The sequence below is a fragment of the Mycteria americana genome, chromosome 6, assembly GCF_035582795.1.
Source record: "Mycteria americana isolate JAX WOST 10 ecotype Jacksonville Zoo and Gardens chromosome 6, USCA_MyAme_1.0, whole genome shotgun sequence".
NCBI lineage: Eukaryota > Metazoa > Chordata > Aves > Ciconiiformes > Ciconiidae > Mycteria > Mycteria americana.
The window spans coordinates 17,265,215-17,284,355 of NC_134370.1; the positions used below are offsets into that span (position 1 = coordinate 17,265,215).

General features: G+C 54.4%; 1 protein-coding gene across 5 annotated transcripts in view; it reads right to left on the bottom strand.

The window, feature by feature from the left end:
• The window catches only part of DNMBP (dynamin binding protein), a 36,396-nt gene extending 19,479 nt beyond the window's left edge, over positions 1–16,917 (bottom strand). The window contains exons 1-6 of one of the 5 annotated variants that reach the window (XM_075504772.1): positions 11,088–11,820; positions 9,813–10,036; positions 9,529–9,694; positions 7,878–8,056; positions 5,392–5,514; positions 2,887–4,833 (exon numbers count right to left, since the gene is read on the bottom strand). In XM_075504772.1, coding sequence (XP_075360887.1) covers positions 2,887–4,833; positions 5,392–5,514; positions 7,878–8,022 — 2,215 coding nt within the window. In that variant the 5' untranslated portion in view covers positions 8,023–8,056; positions 9,529–9,694; positions 9,813–10,036; positions 11,088–11,820. Of the gene's footprint in view, positions 1–2,886; positions 4,834–5,391; positions 5,515–7,877; positions 8,057–9,528; positions 9,695–9,812; positions 10,037–11,087; positions 11,821–16,848 lie in introns of those variants that run through there. The other 4 variants (XM_075504769.1, XM_075504771.1, XM_075504770.1 and 1 more) reach the window with 4 other exon arrangements.
• Between the last annotated feature and the right edge of the window lie 2,224 nt (positions 16,918–19,141).

Sequence of the window (19,141 nt, forward strand, 5' to 3'; positions counted from 1 at the left end):
GCCGCTTCTCTGCTCTGCTCCAGCGCTCCCGTCCCAAGTGAAACGCAGGCGTCACTTCCTGAAACCAGCCAGCAAGGGTACGAAGAGGCACAGGCCCAATCGCTGCCAGCCCCGGCCTCCTCCACCTGCTGCCCAAAGTAATCAGTAACCAGCCCCGAGGAGGGAGGCCGGGGCTGGGCAGGCTCTCACCGCCCAAACCGGCTCCGCGGCTTTGCCAAAGCCTCTCCGCAGGCAGCTCAGAGGCACGGAAAAGGAGGGCACTGGAGCATGCAGAGGCCCTGCCCCAAGACCAGTGTCCTCAGGGAAGGGAAACGGCGTGTGAGATCGCGGGAAGCCGCAGACCAGAGATGGGATACCAGATCTCCTTCCCCTGCCTTCAGGCTCCTGCCGGCATGGAGGCTAAACAGTGCGGTCTAGCAGAGGCTGCGCTCTGCTCCACACCTCACTGGGGGAAACTGAGGCCTTCAGGCTGCCCCTGGCTCAAACCTGATGCTGAGCCCATCCTTTTCCCAGTCCTCACCCACAGGTCCTGGGAAGAGCTGGAAATGAGCAGCTCCCTGCGTGACAGAGCATCCCCAAGGCAGTGCCTACAGCTCGGTTCCCTGCTCCAGGGCGAACGGCTGGTCCCCGGCTGACAGGAACACACTTGAAGGGACTATGTGGGTTACAGAGCCTACTGCCAACACACAGTGTAAGTTTCCAGGATGCTATAGAAACACGCACTCCTCTTGCTGCAGGGTGCAACATATTCCCAGTTTTCCATACCAAACGCAGGAGCTCCTATGAGAAACCAAGAGATGACCACAACATGCCCTAGACAGAAAGCAGAAGAGTCCATGCATGTCATCCATGTCTCAGGTTCTTGCAATACTTGTTAGGTATGCAAAGCCAATGCTCCCAGCTGGTAGAAAACCAATGGACCCTCCTACTCCAGCTGCAGGAGGGCAAGCACTAATCCTGCCCAAGCCTGGTGATCAGTGAAACCCACAATGTGCACACAAGACATACCAAAGAAGCAACCTGCAGATTTTAAACACGTATTTTAGAAAACTACATACTTTCTGCTCTTCCTTTGGCTCCCCAAAGGACACACCAAGGGGCTGGACTCCACCAAGACTATGCCAGCCCTACTTTAGTTGCTGGTCAATGCTTAGGGAAAGCTTTTCTCCCTCCTGCATGCCTCCATGTTTCCCTAACGGCAGCAAGGCAGAGGCCACACCTGAGGCATGGCGCAAACACGTTTTGCTGAGCTGATGCAACACTGCATTACTGATTTGGCCTGCTGCACTGAAGCTGGGCTAGCAAGCCTGAGACATGTTCTCTGGCCACACTCAGATGTGGCAGGAGGGATGCAACAGAGCTTGGGTAGGGCACATCTTTATCATAGGACCAGAGAGGCTACTTATAAATTCTCAGGTTTCTTGAAGTGATAAAAAATCCCCTAAGACTACTAAGGGGATAACTTGACAGGTAGGATGTCTCAGGCTAGTGTGTTAGTTCCTGCCTAAAACTTCCAGTTCCAGTAACCAACAGGGCACAGGTTCCGCAGGACCCATCCTCTGTCAAGAAGCACTGGGACAGTAGCAGACATTTCCCAGCAAGATCTATCCCATAAGAAAATTTACGTTGATCCAGCCTGGATTTTCCTCTTCCTACCGTCAAGTTATTTCATCTAGCCTCAAATCCTCTAAGCGTCCTTCCAAGCATCCCTCTTGCATGCCACTGATGTGGAGGCTGTTTGTCACCCTGTTTCCCTGGTGCACCCATATCAGCCTTCATTCCCATGTGCTCTGCATCAGACGCGATCCTGCAGCAAAGCGCCTGGGCTCCCCAGCGCTGATTAAGCAGTGGGAGGATGGAGGCACTGAAGTCAGAGTGAGTAATCCCCAGGCAGGAGTTGGCATTTCACTCCACCTCCCGCGTGCAGTGCCCACATTTCCTGTACATCGTGGGTTTTGATAACAGAACTGCAGTGTCAGAGCTCCTGGGAGAAGCTGGGAAAGGGACTGTGGGAGATGTACGTGGTCCCATCTTTCCACTTTGTCTACTGTAATATCAAGTATAACATAATTAACAGTACTGATCCTTATAGGGAGCCCAAATGTGCTGATATAAACAGGGCAAATTTCTCCTCCCTGAGTTAATTTTTCTGGGCTGCAAGGACAAGTGTCATCTTTTTGGCTATAGACATGCTGCAATTTAAAGCTCTTTGTTGCTGTTACCGACAGTGCGGCGTCATTTTCCTGTCCTGAAATTCTGGGCTCCATGGATGGCAGGAGCACAGGGGCAGGCTTTACTTTTTGCCCACTAACCCTCTGCACTCCCAGGCCAGGTTCAGCACCCTTCTGTGCCTCCCCTCTGATTTGAGTGTCAAGTCCCCAGAGGTCTGTATCACCACCAGAGCAGAAACCACAGGAAACCCAGCACCCTGACAGGCTGAGGGCAGTCACATCACAGACACCAACTCAGATCTCAACTGCAGGACCACCAGCAAAGCCACTCTGAAGCTGCTGCTCACTCCCCTACAGCTAAGAGGGGGTGAGGCAGGGAGGCTGAACCTGCAGCAGGTGTGTTTTTACTTGAGAACAAGGACACATTGGGAATGGATCAGATGAGGGCTCTGGATGTACGGTGGGGCTGGAAGAGGAGATGGGAGAGTTGGAAGGAAAAGCGGGTGGGGAAGGCCAGGACTGAGGGGTGTCCAGAGAATGACACTGTGGTTCTCCAAGGCAAAATCATGATGATTTATACTGCAACAATGCTTACAAAACGATCAAAATCAGGAATTAAAGAATGAAATAAAAGACTGTCTCAAACAGTGCCTGTACGCAGCAGGGGCCAGCTGTCCCCCTGAAGCACCCCCATCCCATGCTGCTGCAGACTCACCTCTCAGCTCCTGCAGCTCCACGCCGAGGCTCTCGATGTTGGAGTCACAGAAATCAAGGTTTTCCAGGGTCTCCGCTCTCACCAGCTCATCCTGCTGCTCCTCCAGCATCAGGCTTAGCTCAGCGCGGGTCTTGCCATAAGCCTCCAGGTCTCGCTCCACCTCTCCGATCCTCATCAGCAGAATGGAGCGGGGGGAAGCTGATCCTGCCCGCGTCAAGTCCTCACGTCCCTCCTCTGCCTGCTGCTCCTGGGCACTGGGCTGAAGCTGTGGAGGGGCCACACTCTTCCGCTGGTTGCTTGATGGAGGCCGGGGCGCAGGTCGGGAGGGCTTCACCGAGAACGACAGAGACCTGCCTTTGGGCACCTGGCCACCGGGCGCGTGCACAGGGGTTGTCGCAAGGCTGCTGGGCCGAGGAGGGGGTGGCCTCAGGGCTTTCCTCCTCTCTGGCTGCCTGGCGTGGGGGGCACACTCAGGAGACCCACGGACAATGTCCTTCTCAGAGCTGTAGTCCAAGATAGAGAAGTGTCGGGAGACCTTGTCCTGATCAGCGCCGGTAGCTGTCAGACTCTTCTCAAACTGCGCCAGCTGCTCTGTCAGTTTGGAGTCAAGGTCCGTGCTGCCGTCCCCCTGCGCTGCGGGCGGGCAGCATTCCCCCCAGCTCCCAGCCCATGTGTCCAGGCCCACCTGGGCACCTCCCAAGCTGGAGGAACAAGGTTTGGACTTCTCCTGTTGGCCGTCCACCCAATCGTCCAGGTCCCGGGTGCTGCTCTGGCTCTCCTGGGGCTCGGATGCTGCCCAGCTGTTAGGAGAAGAAACTGCCTGGCTCCTGCAAGGATGTGGCGGGGAGCGGGGAGCCTGTGGGGGCACAGTGGGACTGTCTCCATCATGCTGAGGCAGGGTGTGAGTTTCTGAGTTTCCTGGGGAGGATGAAATGGTCCCCTCAGGCTCCAACTCACCTGCTTGTCCAGGCCTGTTGCCCTGCTGGGGAGGCAGCTGAGCAGCGGGGAGAAGGCCATTGACTGTCTGTGTGCGGTCAAAGGGGAGGGAGTCTGCTGTGCCTTTGGGACGTGGCCCTTGGTGTCCAGTGCCAGGAAAGTCCTGACGCTGTTTCAAATCTGTGCCAAGATGGCCCTCTGTTCTCCCCGCCGTATGAGACAAAATGGTGTCAGGGTCAGGGTGTGCAGCCAAGCCATCCTCCTTTTCCCTGCCATCTTTCTCTGGCAAAGGAAGACCAGCTTCAGAGCAGGTGCCTTCCAGGTCTTGATGGACGGTGACTCCACAGCTGCCTCCACCTTGGGGATCCCCAGCACCCGCCTTTTCCCTGCAAGGCTCAGAGGCTTCCAGCCTCACAAATCTGTGTGGAAAGATGCCACGTTTCCCCCTCAGCTCCCCCTCTAGCCAGCCATCCTCCAGAATGCCTATGATCCGAATCCTGTCACCCACATCAAAATCCAGTTCCTTGGACTCCAGGGCTTGGAACTGATAGAGGGCAACACCATAGGTGCTCCCTGGATCCTCCTCCTCCTTGGGGGGCATCTCCACTGTGCCATTGGTGTCACAAGTCCCTGTGGGCTCTGGATCCACTGAGGTTCCTGGTGCTCGCAGAGGAGTAAGCAGCTCCACAAAACCCTCTGGGAAGATGCCCCTGCGGCCTCTGAGCTCGCCTTCGAACCAGCCAGGCTCTGGGACACCAACAATGTTGATCACGTCCCCTTCCCTGAAGTCCAGTTCCTCCTCCAGCTGAGCAGACAGGTCCATCAGGGCCTGGGCTTGGCCCAGTGAGTAGGCAGGCACCTCCAGGAGAGCACTCTGGGACAGCTGACGGCTCCGAACTGAAAGGCACAGCTCCCGCACACATGATGAGGGGAAAAAGCCCTTGGAACCCCAGCTGCTTCGGCCCTGGAGCCAGCTGGAGGCCAGGGACCCCCCCAGGATCACCAGGTCTCCTGCAGGGAATAAGACACACCAGTTCAAAACTGCTCTCATGATTGCTTCCCACCTCTTATTCCTGCCTCCCTGTGTCCTTCCTGGCTGTGGGTAAGGTCTGGCACTCTGCACAGAGCGCAGTGCGTGTTGGGGATGCACAAGAGCACTGAATGGAGGTAAGGCATGAAGCACTGGCAGCCTCTTGCACACACGTATCTTAAGATACACAGTTTTGGCTGCTAAGCCATGAAGGTGCATCAAAGCTTTGATTTCTCCCCCAAATGCAAGTCTAAGATTTGGGGATTGGAGGGCAGTTAAAAGGCAGCTGTAAGTTTACTATGATCACATGACTCCAATATTTGGAGTTTCAAGAGTAATGATAGATCATGAGAAACTGGTATCAGAGTGGCAGAAGCCCAAAGGGCCATGGTGGATTTGACATGACCCATGTCATGAGGTATTAGGAAATTCCCTGTCTCTCCTGCCACTCTAGGCAGGACGCTGTGACTAGGTTCTTGCTTCTGGAAGGACAGGTGAGGGCTATGAGATGCAAAGCAAAGGAAAGGAATGGAGATTACCTCTCTGCAATGACAAGCTCCCTGGCTCTTGAGATGTGAAGTCACTGGTACAAACAAACAGTTTTTCTCCCTGCTTCAAAGGGGGAATATCCACAGGTTCCACAAAGCTGCTAGGAAACTGCCCTAAAACGAGAAGCAGTTGTCAGCAATGAGCCTTTCCTGTAGCCCACCACCACTCCCTCCTTCCAGATTTTGGGATCTATTAATCTCTTGCTAAAGGAAAATAACCAGCTACCCAGGGTGCTTCAATAGCATAGTGGAAGAGGAACGAGTCTGGGAGTCAGGAATTCCTGAGGTTTTAAATGCTTAACAGAGAACAAAAAGCTTTGTGCCCTCGGCTCACTCCAGGCAACCAACAGGCTGTGTTCATTACTGGGACTGTGTCATCAGCATGGAGTTTCTGGGAACAGACATACTAGGTTTTTTCTACTTTCATGGCTTGCTTCCCAGCTCAGAGCCATGATGAGGACTGAGAGATCCAGTAGTGCTGGACCACGAGACCAGTGTCTTGTGAGGGGGCACATCCACCTGGTGCTCCTCACTCTGTAAGGCTTGGACTCTGTGCGGCCTCGGCGCAGAAGTCAGGCCACCGCACTCGGGATGGCCACGTCTGTGAGTCACAGGTTCTGTCACAGCTTCAGCGCTGCTGAGGCTCCAGGGACCTTCCCCACTTTATCACCTCTGTGCACCTATTTCACCATGGCACCCATTGCTGGATGCCCAGCTATTCTGAACAGGCCACAGCCAGACGGGGCAGCCCACACTTGTTGGCCATCACAAGATACCACTCAGCTACTAATTTCAGTCCCAGGAGCACAGGTCGTGGCAGAGCCCACCGCAAAGGCCACCAAAAATGTCATTCCTATCTTTTATGATTTGTGGCAAGGGGATATGATGGAGTATGGGCTAGTAGCATTTCCAGCATTCACTCTTGACGCAATATGGCATCCATGTTTTCCAATAAAACCTGGAGACACCATATCCTAGACACCCAGAACTTTGCACTGGGTTTAGGCAGTTTGGCATATGCTGTCATTAACCTGAGGTGCAACCAGCAGCCCACAGGCTGCTAGCCTTAGTGGCTTTCTTCACAGTTTTAACCAGCTCTGCCTCTTTTTCCATGTCTTAGTTTCCCGCTCTGTACATGGAAACAACCTAATGCTGTTAGAAAGGAAGTTGTGGAGCTACATTAATTATTCCCCACAGAGTACTGAGTACTATTATCGGTAGACTGCAGCACCTCCATAGCTTCTATTCAAAAGCGCTTTTTCAATTCCCTACAACTTTAGCTTAGAAAACTGGGCTGAAAACTACAACAGCTGTTCCAAGGGAAAGCAGGAATGCAAGTGGGTTTTGAGTTAAAGGTCATTAAAAACCATTCGGTTTGACTTCAGCGTGTTTCTTTATAAGCTACAACACACATCTGTTTATTATTCCTTAATAGCTTCATCTTCTTGAGAACAAGCACATCACTTATGCTGGGAAGCAAAACTGTGGTGAAGTAGATACTGGTGATTTCTGCAGAAGTAATTTGTGCCCAGTGACTTCAGCAGCAGCAGCAGGATCAGGCATGATCAGTTCATTCAATGGCATTTATCAGCTACATGGGGCATAGGAGAAAAGTCCTCCTCTCCACCTTTGCTCCTGGCCATCTTTGTTTTAGCCAGGAGACAGCTCGTGGCTGTTCAGCAATAGCAGCCCCATCTCCACGGCCAGGGATGAAACTGCAGTCCCACCCTCATGCTGAAGACAGTCAGGCTTATGCTTTGAAGTGGCCTGGTTTTCATCTCCCTGAGAGCTCACACATCCTCTCAACATCAGTATTAAGATGAAAAAGAGCTGCTTGAACAGGGACTACAAGACTATGAGTCTAAGTGTTTCACCAAGAGCATTTTGCTGCTTCAGAAGTTTCTCACACCCCTCCAAAAGTTTAAGAGGCTTGCGCCCTGCTTCAGGCACCCAGATATTGATGGCAGCTTGTGCAGGAAAATGCTTTAAAGCGGAAAGGAGGAAGTGGGGCTGAGTCAGAGGGCTCAGAGAGACACATGGACTCTGTTGCTGCATCTCCCACTGACTTGACCTGAAAAGGTCACTTGGATGTGGATGCATTTCCACTCTCAGTGCATCTGTTTCCTCTCTCCCCTTCCACTGCCACAGTGGGTCAGCTCATAAACTAGCCAGGAAATGGGCTGTCTCACCATAGAGGACGGAGCAACTAGTATTGTGAAGCTCTCATCTCCTCAAGAACTGACCCTCCACTAATCTCTCTCAAAAAACAACAAACAAGCTGTCTGAATAGTTGACGCAAAGCTGGCAGGAGACCAGTGGCAGGCAACCTGCATCCTCAGTCCCAAGCAAAGTCTCATGAAAGATTTAGTGAATCAAATCTGGTCCTGCACAGTGCTGGCCAAGGGAAGGTGTGCTCATGGAGTAGATGTTTAGCTGGCACATCTATGGATCCAGGTGCAAACATTTCCAGCTCTTACCTGTGACACCTTCCTTCTTGCCAAGGAGCCAGAACTCATCTACCACGGCCAGGACCTCGATGACATCTCCCACGAAGAGGGGCAGCTCTTCAGAGACGCTGGGACAGAAATCAAAGACTGCTCGTACCACAGAGCCAGCCTCCATTGCACAGGGTCTGAAGGCGGATCAGTACCTAAGGCTGAGACACAACAAGAAGTTTTTTAGCACCAGAAACACCTAAAATTACCATATATATGCTCAGAAAGTAAAACCCTTCCTGAGCACAAGAGGCAGGAACAGTGCGAGGGAGTCCTGTCCTAAACTCCTTGAAACCCCTTGCCACGTGAAGCAAGCCGCAGGAGCCAAGGGTCTCCAGCAATGCAACCCCCATGATCTAACCTGCCTCCTCCAGCCCCTCTGGCTATCTCTGTGGGGACACGTGTTTGTGCTGCAACGGGGGGAGAAGCAGCAAGAAAATTGGAAGTGAATTCCCGTCAGGAAGGAAGCAAGAGGAGGGGAGGAAGCTCAGTGCTTCCCTGACATGCAGGGCAGGGCTCTGAGCCCGCCAGGGCCAGTTGGCCAGACAGCACCACTCACTCGCACGGTCCCATGCATGCTCTGGTGGGATGGGCACAGGCATTCCCCTCCCCATGCCACCGCTCAGGGCCACAGGAATCGCGTGCGTCACACTTCTGCCCAGCAAGAGAAGAGGCACAAAGTCCACTCAGGCAAGCTCACCCCACCATCCTCTTCCCCACCGCCAAACTCTTCCCGCCCCCACCTTGGCTGACCCAGCCTGGGCATCCTCAGACCTGGCTGGAAATGCCCCTTCTGCCTTCTAGGTACCAGGCTCAGCCATCCCTGGGAGGCCTCACCATGGCTCTTGGCAGAAGCCAGGCTGAGATGAGGGTGCAGACCCTGTCCAGGGCTCTGGGAGCCAAGGCTGAAATTCCCCCTGGCAGGGGACCTGAAGGCAGGCAGACGAACTCATCAAGGGCTATGTCCTGGATTTTCCCTTCCTCTGGAAGTGGCTGCTGAGCCAGGACACTTTTCTGTGTCATCTTTGCTTTGTACCAAGCAGCCTCACCATCAAGGCAATGCACCACATCAAGGCAGCAGCAGTCCTGCAGCTTATTCTGCTCCTTCCCCTGTTCCCAGATCCCTTGAGAGGGGAACTGAAAGGTGCATCTGTCCAAGGCAACCATGAGCCCTAAGACTATTCCTCAACATCTGCACCTCAGACTAGTGAATGCTTCCCTTCATCTTCCTGTCCCACTGCAATTATGGGCAGAGCATGGCACTGCCGACACCTCTCCGAGGGGCTTTCAGAGCCCTGCACTCTGCGACGCCAGGATGTCAGCACCCTCTCCACCAGCCCCCCCCCCCGACACAGGCGCTTTCCTCCCACATCACAAGCAGAGTCCCTGCTCCTCTGGTTGGACACAACTTCCCCGCAATGGGACCCAACCTCCTCACCTCCCAACGCGCCTCTACGTGCACGGTGAACAGTCACCCTCCAAGCGCCGCCCATCCCATACTCAGCATGGCTTGTCAAACCATCCTGCCTAGCTAACAGCAGAAAGAGTACAGTGACAACACATACCACCACCCACAGTGAACTCACGGACCCCCCCGGACCCCCATTTCTCCATACAGCCACACACAGCCCACCTGAACCCCGGAGAGTCAGGAAGAGGGGACGCTAAGACAGGGAGGAGAAAAACATCGCCGCTGACGAGGTGCAGCCAACTTCCAGCGAGAGTGCCAGCGGGGGATCCAGCCAGGGAAAGGCTTTCTGCTGACTGGACCGCTCTGTTTATCCAGTCCAACTCACCTCCTGGGAACAAAGCGGGTTTGTACTCGGCAGGAACAGCTTCCTCAGCACGTCCCTCCCACCCCCAGCCATGCCCCTGCTGCAGCCAGCACGCTGCGCCCCGGCCCCCGGCCACCCTCACCTTTGCCGTCCCATCCGTCACTCCTATTGCTGTCCACTGCCTTCCCCGTAGCACGTGGGCTCCTTGGGGCACAGGCTGTCCCTTTGTCCACCAGTGTTGTGCTGGCTGTACAAACAAAGAGCCCAATATCCAGCAGCCGACAGCACTTTGCCACCAAAAAGAGATGAATGGACTGGAGTGAATCAGGAGCACAAAGAGCTGCAGTTCAGGGTAGCAGGAACCTACTGAGGCGGAAGGAGTAACAGTATTAAAAACATGACCATGTGGAGCAGGGAAAAAGATGGAAGAGCCATCAATTAGCTTGGAAATACTGAAGACAAGGAAGGAGCCTTCCGCTGTTTGAGGTGGGGTGGCTGGTACATGCTGCTGCATGCTCCGACGGGAACAGGAGAGCAGCAGTGACAGGCGCAGCAGTAGCAGCCCCTTGCAGGCACCTGGGGTGCCTTCCACCCTGCAGACAGGCTGCCGACTGAGCTCAGGGTCCTAGGAATCCTTGCCATACTCTGAATATGCAAACTGCACAGCTGCACTGGACAAAGGGGGAGAAAAATATTGCAGGCACAATCGCTGCCTTGGGGCGAGATTCTTGTGAGTGAGATTTCTTGCATTTCTTCTGTCAAAGGTGGAATGTAAGAGTGGGCTGAGAAGTGCAAGGATTACAGCAAGTGTGCTGCAGACCCAAACCCTGGCTTTGCTGCAGTCACTGGCACTGAGGATACAGCCCTCCCACTGCCCGGGGCTCAGATCCTGCCCATGAAAGCAGCAGTGTCGTTTCCGTAATTCACCTGCAGCTCTGGGGACTCATTCATTAAAATGTACAAGATTTTCCAATAAGACAGAAGATCGAGAGGGGCAGGCAGGACTGCAATTGTTTTGCCATGTATAAATTAATTGCAGTTATAATAAAACACGGGCACTAACGTTCATGTGAAAAGCATTCCCTGAGAGCCAGCCCATGAGGTAAGAAAGCATGAAGTAACTTCTGAAACTGCCAAAAAAAGAATCCCAACAAGCTCACGTTCCCTCAGCAGTACCAAGAAGAGCAGGATCACTCCCTGACTCCATCTTGAGTCTAGACAGTATGCCCCTGTATTCAAAAGCAGTGAATCAGTCTTGTGGGGTTTGCTTGCTCCATAACATGAATTAAACACAAAATACTATGTTTTCCAGGATCTTGGCCTTGTCTTACTCCATGGAGTGCTGCCTGCCAACATTTTTGCCAAACCCCCATCTAGAGAAGGAAGCCTCCCAGCATCTTCCAGACTGAAAACTTACTGAGTCCAACTCTTCAGGCTTAATGGCGGACCCGAGCTTCTCCCAGATCCACCCTAGATCTGGTGAAAACAAACATGCAGCAGCAGCTCATGCAGAGGCTCCAGCAGGAAGAGCAGATTGCAGGGAGAGCTGGGCTCCGCCTGCGATCCCCAGTGAGTCACGGCTCCTGACGGCAGGCCAAGCACCATCCCCTCTCACCTCAAGGCTGGGTGATCCCTGCCTGCCAGAGGGAGGGATGCAGGGAGGGCGGGCTCCCCCACAACTGAGCAAACACTGGGACTTCATGCTGGCGGAGGTCAGGACTGCAAATTGCAGAACTCTTGCCCCCGCCTAGCAGCAGACCCGCATCCAAAGGCAGCTTCACTGTGCAAGTATGAAGCTGCAGCGCAGCAGCGAACTCGCCCTGCCGAGAACACGCTGCCTCTGTCTCGCTGCCTGGCCCTGCACAAACTAGGTAACGTGTTCCTGGCGCCCGACTGCAGCCCGCCTGGTGCCAAGCTCCGGGCCTGACACAACAGCATTGTGCAGCAAGGCAGAGAGTGGATTCCCAGAGCATTAATCACTCCCCCCAGCCTGCCTGCATGCATGCTCAGCACACATTAACATTACCTCCATGGAAGATTGCCTATCCCATTTCGCCATTAGCTCTGGAGCGTGTCTGATTCAGCGTGGGCTGATGAAAGGAGGGACCAGAATGAAATAATGCCTATTAACTCTGTTACAATATTGTTTTGAGACCTTCAGCACAGACTGGACCAAGCCACAGCAGCCAAGAGAAGGCATTTACACACTGACTCAGACACATTCTTGTATCCCTCCTCTCTTTTTGCAGCTGAAATCGGGCAGGGTAAGAAGCCTCAAACAATGGACTCACCAGCACCGAATTATTGTCAGGCATTTACTCAAAGTGTCATCACTTAGATGAAAGCAGACCTACTGAAGATGGTGTATAAATGCCCTTTTTGTATCTTTTTGATGGTAGTAAGTGTGAGCAAACGAGTCACTGATGAATTTCTGTACCTTAGAAACAGGAGTTGTCTTCCCTGCTTTTGCTGAAAGACAATGAAGCAAGGATTTCAAGCACTTAAGAGCTAAGGCAGCAACATGAAGAGACCATTTTAGGCTGATTACAAAAAGTATTAATAGCCCCAGTAAAAGGAGAGACCCAGAGGGTTTGCAGACAGCTAATCCGGTGGCATACCCAAAGCGCTGATCAGATCATGAGATAAAAAGCAGTAATGGATGGATGCCATAAATTTAGCAGAAAGAAAACCAAACTTCACAGGCAGTATCACCACTCGTTTCCCCCTAAATATCACCTTTTAGCTTCTCACTCAAGAGGCAGTGCTGTTAGAACTGGCTATGGTCAGCACTACAGCACTGTAACCGAGAAACTAACACATCACCAAACAGACCAAAAAATGCGGTGCGGGCTTCCACAGGCACACTTGGTTTGCACAAGAGGGACAAGTGGATTCTTGTGCAGCAGATGTCTCAGCCTCTTTAAACCCTTAGAGCCTGCCTGAGCAGTAGACCAAGAAGGACTCAGATTCCCAGAAATGTACAAAAGCCAAGTTTGTTGCCGAATGAATAAATAAATTAATATTAAAAATATTAAACAAATACTGCCAGTTATCTTTTCTTAAAATTGAAAAATGCCATGCATTTCACCTATGCCTTTTCACAGCTCCTTCCACTCATTATAGCTTAATGCCTGTTCACTGAAAACACAATCCACCCCCAGAGACGGAGATGCCCCTCAGCCCCGTTCAGTGCATTCTGCAGCCGCTGGGTCTGGCTTTGGTAAGAGATTTGCTGCAGCTCTCACTGCACTCCAGGCTGCAGGATCGGTACCTAACATGCAGTGGGAGGAAACCAAGAGTGCTGTTTGGCTTCTCACGTGATTGTGTCAAGCTCACTAACTATATGCCGAGGCATCTTCCCTACTCTTTTCCTCTGTTTCTCCCCGTGGTCTCCAAATATGCCCTCCTTCCCTCCTCCTTACCCCACTGCATCTGCACAGCCTGCACAGTCCTCATCCGCACTTCATGGGTAGGACATTGCCTGCACACCAGCACGCCCTCACTGCTCACGCCAGCCTTCAGAGCTGCCTCACCACCCACAGTCACTCCCCCTGCTCGGAGCATGTTGCTCGGTAAGCCCCTGGAGGTCCTTGCTTGCCTGCACATTCCTGGGTGGGACAAACAATACCGTGTTGAGCCAGGCCGCCCGGGCCCCGGCTGGAGATACTGCCAATGCAGGGACTGCAGCTCCGGCAAACTGCAGAGCTGACCCTACAAACCCCAGAGAACAGATGAGGCAGCAAGCAGGGCAAAAACCTGCCGAACAGTGCGGAGGAGAGGAGCCTTCTCCCACCAGGGAAATGCTGACCACTGCAGTGTCTCGTTAGGACATGCTGCTTGTCCCAGCAGATCCCAAAGAGTCCCCCTGCTGAGCTTCACATAGTGGGAAACAGGAGATCTCCTCTTATGCACTCCGTCTTCTAACCCCATACGGCTCCCAGGCAGAAGAGGAATCTCCTCACTTTAAAAGAAATAGCTTCTTTTCCTTCATCTGCGACCTGACATATAAAAAAACCATTAAAATGAGTAAATTTAGATTGGATTGCCAAGCCCTCCCGAACCAGGACTGCCAAGGACAAGGGCTGCTTGAGTAACCTCTGGCCTCCCACCACACATGTGCGATAGTTTGGGTATTTGCCTCAGGAGCTCTGCCACGTACCACACAAGCCATTCAAACCACTTCTTCCCTCCAGCTGGGCCCTGGCTGTCACAGCGTTCTCACCTGCTCCGTTGCAGGACGTGGCTGAGGACAGGCGGGTGGCATTTGTGTGGGGTAAGCGTAGCTTGGGGAGGAAGGAAAAGAAGCTCGTGCTGGGCCAGGCTGTGAGCAAAGGAAAGTCATCTGGAAACTAGAGCACAGCATCAATTTTTAATGCAAAGCAGAACACCTTGCCACAACATGTGACCAAGGAGACTGTGATGGATATTTAATCTCTGGCACTGGGGACCCAAGCACGCAAAGGCCAGAACACCAGCTTAGGAGACAAGAGTTTCCCAAATTCTCTACAGAGTGGCTGCACGCACCTTACAGACCCCATTACCGAGTCCCATCTTCTCCCACCCGAGGCATGCAGTTGTCTCTCTTGCCATTTTTGCAGACAGGCTAAAACAATACAACTTGGAATAAGGAACAGACAAAATCCCAAGAGCAGCACCACTTCTGCTGTGCAGTACCGTGGCTGGGCTCCCGGGGGTAAGTAGTATACAGTCACAAAATTATTCATTACACCTTGAGTACATATCCGAAACAGGTTGAACTGGGGCTACAGGGACATTCCTCGACACTGGAGCACTTGACTTTGCACCCTGAACAGTATTTTTCAAGATAGCTTTTGGACAGAAGCCCATTACGATGCTTGGGTTGCTGGGCAGGGAGTCCAGAAATCTGGAAATTACTTGCGTTTGACTTGGAAGCTCTGCTCTTTGCCCACCTTTGCTCCTGTTCTGCGCTGCTCGTTATCTCAAAAGAACCTAAATACCCGGCAGGGACTCTGCTAATACCTGGCATCACGTGGACCTCTTCCTCTCAGAGCCCCCAGGTGCTCCTGAGAAGGAAGCAATAGATTTTATTTCCTAACAGAAAGGTTCTGAAGATAAGACAAAGTAAAAGCTGTGTTGCTCAGAAGTGCGTTGAGCAATCCTTAGAACGTGATTAGAAAAATACTTTTGCTGGAGGTCGAGGGGAAATTATCAGTCAAGGTAGTGAAGTGCTAAGGTAAGCACAACTCAGGCTGCCCCATCCAAGCTCACATCACCACCGTCACAAAGTCCATCTGAACAGTCACTCACTGCCGGGACACCTCAACCGTGTGCCGAACCCTGAGGCATCACACAGCCACGCTTCCCACAATGGCGAGCAGAGCCGGTGCTCTGCAAGGCTCTGAGTGTCACTCCTTTCCTCTCCCCTACTGCTCAGTTCCTCCCATCCCATTGCTAAGTTACCATTTCTCTAAAATTGTTATACGTTCGTACTAGTTTTTAATGTCACTGCTAATCCTAAGCGGAGCAGCTGGAGAGAGAACTGAAACCTTTGGCCTTGGCAGAGCAGAGGATTTCAAGAACAGGACAGCAGAAGAAGCCAGCTCAGAGATGTGGGCATTACTGGCGCTATGGAGGGCCTCGCAAACAAGCAGGACACATTTAGACACAATGCCCAGCATGACTTGCAGCCAGAGGAGTGAGTCAAGATGAGGGGGATGATGGTGACGTCTTGTAGCACGGTACAGAAGCTGTATTTGGCAAAGCATCTGCAAAACTGCAAATTCTGTATCTACAAACTCTTCCAGGCCTTTTGCAGAGGAAAAGACAGAATCATAATGGAAGCGAAGGAGAGAACAGCAGAGGCAAGGGAAGAGAGAGCCTTTTCAGAAGAAACTGAAAGTCATGAAAACATGACAAACCTCAAAACAGATGTTAATGCTTATGACACAACTAGAGCCCTCCTGGGTACTATGGCAAGGAGAACGAGATGCAAAAGGACGGAGGTGTGGGGAGTACTTCAAATGCCAGGAACGGCAGCATGTTTGAACTCAGAGCGCAAACTGTGTCAAGGACAGGATCAGCTGAGGCACCGCTTGGGGTCAGCAAAAGGGTCAGCACAGGAGCAGCAGCAGCCTCTCAGGAGGTGTTGAGGGTGAGCCAAGCCTCCATCTCCTGGTGAGGCCACTGGAGGAAGCACCTCCAGTTCATCTCTGGTAAAATACAAAGCGACAGTGTCAGGCTGGCAGCAACACAGAGGGATTTGCGTTTGCCAGAGTGAGAATGGGAGGGAACTCTTGGGAGTTTCTCTTCCCAGGCTGGCACAAGCAGAGTGGATGCTCTCAGAGGAGCACCCTGGGAAGGCACAGTGCTGCAGCCTGGAGCTTCTGCTCTCTGTGTGCAACCACCTGTGCCACCCTTCACCAATGCCACTGCTCCAGGCTCTTGGTGCCGGACCACTCCAGGCCCTGGATGCCCACAGAGTTTCCACAGGGCCAGGTGCTCCCCTGCAACAAGCCGTCCACCACCAGCCACATGCCTGCCTGGTGGGTGACCACCCTGAGTTACCACTGTCTGCACAGACACAGCTTAAGAGACCAAAATCCCAACAGATGCAACATGGGGAGTAGACGGGCAGCTCCCCCTGTACCCCACAGCTGCTCCATGCTGCCAAGGTGCCCGAAGTGCTCCCAGGGCAGCGTGGGCACCGTGGGACGGAGTCGGCGGGTCACAGCGAGCACCCAGCCAGGTGCGCAGGGCTGGAGGGCCACACGCTGCCGCAGTCCGGCTGCTGGCACGAGGGGAGAGCACCCACCCGAGCTAGCAGCACCCACCCGAGCTAGCAGCACCCCAGCCAGGGGCACCCGCCACCCTCGCACCGGCCAGCGCGGCCCAAGGCAGCCCCCCGGCCCAGGGCGGCCCCGGGGCCTCGGCGGGGCGGCGCGGGGGAGAGGGTGCCGGTACGGGGTGCGAGGGCAGGAGGCGCCGCGCCAGGCAGGAGGCGCCGGGCTGAGGCGGGGGCCGCGGCAGAGGCGCGGGGCCGGGCCGTACCGGAGGCCCGGCGGAGGCGCAGGCCGGGCAGCCGCGGGGGCGCGCAGGGCGGGGGGAGGCAGGCGGGCGGCCGACGGGGCGGCGGCTAGGCCAGGCGGCGGCGGGCAGGGAGCGCCCGGTTCCCCCCGGCCGCTCCGGCGGGTCCCTACCTTTTCCCGGCCCACTCCGGGCGCCGCGGCCGCTCCGGCCCTGCGGGTCCCGCTCCCGCCTCCGCCCCCCGCGGCCGCCCAGCCCCGCCCGGGCCCCGGCCGGCCCGGCCCCCAGCGCCCGCCCGGCCTCGCAGGGCCCCGCCCGGCCCCGCGGCCCGCCCCGCCGCCCGGCTGCCTCCGCACGGCCCGGCGTGGCGGGCCCGGGGTGGTGCCGCCGGGAGGCTGCGGCCAGGGCCGGCGGGACGCGCCGGAGCTGCTCCGCAGGGCCTGGCCCGCAGCCTGGGGACCTCGGGACCCCCGGGTGACATGGGGACATCCCCCTTGGCAGCACCGCTCGGCCCCAGCCTTCGAGACAACCCCCCCGGCGGCACGCCGATGTGGGACACGCTGCCCAGCGTGGGGTGACAGGCGTGGGGACGTGGGGTGCAGCCACCCCTGTAGCCGCCAGGCTGGGGCACAGCACCTGCGTGCCATGCACCCGTGCTAGGGTGCTGCGGGAGCACCCGGGAGCCCAGCACAGAGCAAGAGAGGCAGCTGCCTGTGCAAACCCTCTTCGACTTCTTCCCTGCAAAGCGCTGCCGCCTCGCAGACGTCAGCAGCACCGGGGCTCCCCTTCCCCGCGGTCGCCTTCTCCTGGGAGTCTCTTGCTGCCTTGTGGGCTTCAGCTTTGGCAGCAGCTGATGAGTGGGTCTACACTGTCCATCTGGTGCAGTCTCAGTTTTGCTGCTAGGAGCTGGCTTTGGCTGCTTAGATACACTGTAGGATCATACCAGAGCATCAAGATGGAGAAAAGAAAATTAAAAAAACCCCAAAAAACATGTGACAGGGAGGGCCAGTTTGTGCATCACGCAGGGGTCAGGCACGCCAAGTACAGTAGGTCCCGCACTGGTTTTTCTGGCAGGCCAAAAACAGCCTCCATGCCCCAAGGGATACCATCCCTCAGCAACAGGCTGTAAAGCCCCGAGTCCCTCAGCCCCCAGAGCAGTTATCGCTGTTTGGCACTTGTTTGTGCATTTAGCTACACTTCTCCATAGCAACCGCCCAGATCCCAGCTTGGCTTGCCACCAGCCAGGAGCGGGGCGTGCAGAGCGCGTCGCACGCGCCGCTGTCAGTCGTGTAAGTACGTGCGCAGGCTGGGCGCTGACTCCCCGTCTGCTCTCCTGAGGCGGGGACCCACACTGCTGGCACGGCGCAATGCTGTTGGCAGAGGGCCCGAAGCTGCCCAGGGAACCGGGTGCTCTCTTCCCGCAGGTACAGTTGTTTGTATACGGTTTGCTGGAGCTGAAGAATGGATGCTAGCCCCTGCCACAGGGTTTTAGATGTTGTCCTCTGAGCCCAAAAGTTCTGCTGTTCTTGCCTGCTGAGACAGGTTTTGAGCTTTTTTCATCATTCTGACCCCTCCTGCAACCTTTCAGGTCACTGCCATGACCAACCCACCTCTGCTGACATCCCCAGCAAAGCTGCCTCACTCTAAGTTCAGCTATTTGTATTTTCCCTTTTCCTGCCTCCCTTATGCCAGCCACAGAAACCAGCACGCATCGCATGCACAGGGTCCCATCCGCCCTCCCCACTGGGGTTCCTGCTCATCCCAAGATCCTCACAGTCTTGCTTGTAAGAGTTTTGGTTCATTCTTCTGGGCCTGGCTTTACTTTGTTTACATGTTTCTCCAGTGTCTGCATGCAGTTCTGGTCCCCTCATCTCAGAAAGGGTTAAAGAGAATGGAAGAAGGTTCGGAGGCAGGCAGTAAGGATGCTCAGAGGTATGGGAACAGACTGTACAGTGAACAACCACGTAGGCTGGGACTCTTCAGCTTGGAAGAAGGACAGGAAGGGTGGAGGAAGAGGTCTACAAAATCATGAGTGGCCCAGTGAGGATGGGGAGGATCGACTGTTCGCTGTGTCTTCTGACACAAACCTGTCAGCTGCTTTTGCCTTGACTGGAGCCTCAAAAGAACACAAAACCACTGCGCTGCAGATGTTATGTCCAAAGGTTTAGCGCCATTTTTAGCCCACGCTTCTTGCAACACTGAGGGCTAAGTTCATGGCAAGCCTTTGAGAGGCGTGCTTAAGAGAGTGCTGCCTCGGAAACATTTTGTAACCATGTTTTCACGTGGAGAACTCGGCTATGGCCAAGTGGAGCTTTACCAAACTGTTCAACACAAAAATATTCAGAGCTGGGAGGAGAATGAGCTGGACAAATCCCAGCCCAGTGAGAGAGAGTCCTCCAGAAGGTTGTATCTCGTGGAAACCCTCTTGTAAGGGAAAAAGCTTGCAACTGAGACTCTAATTTTGCT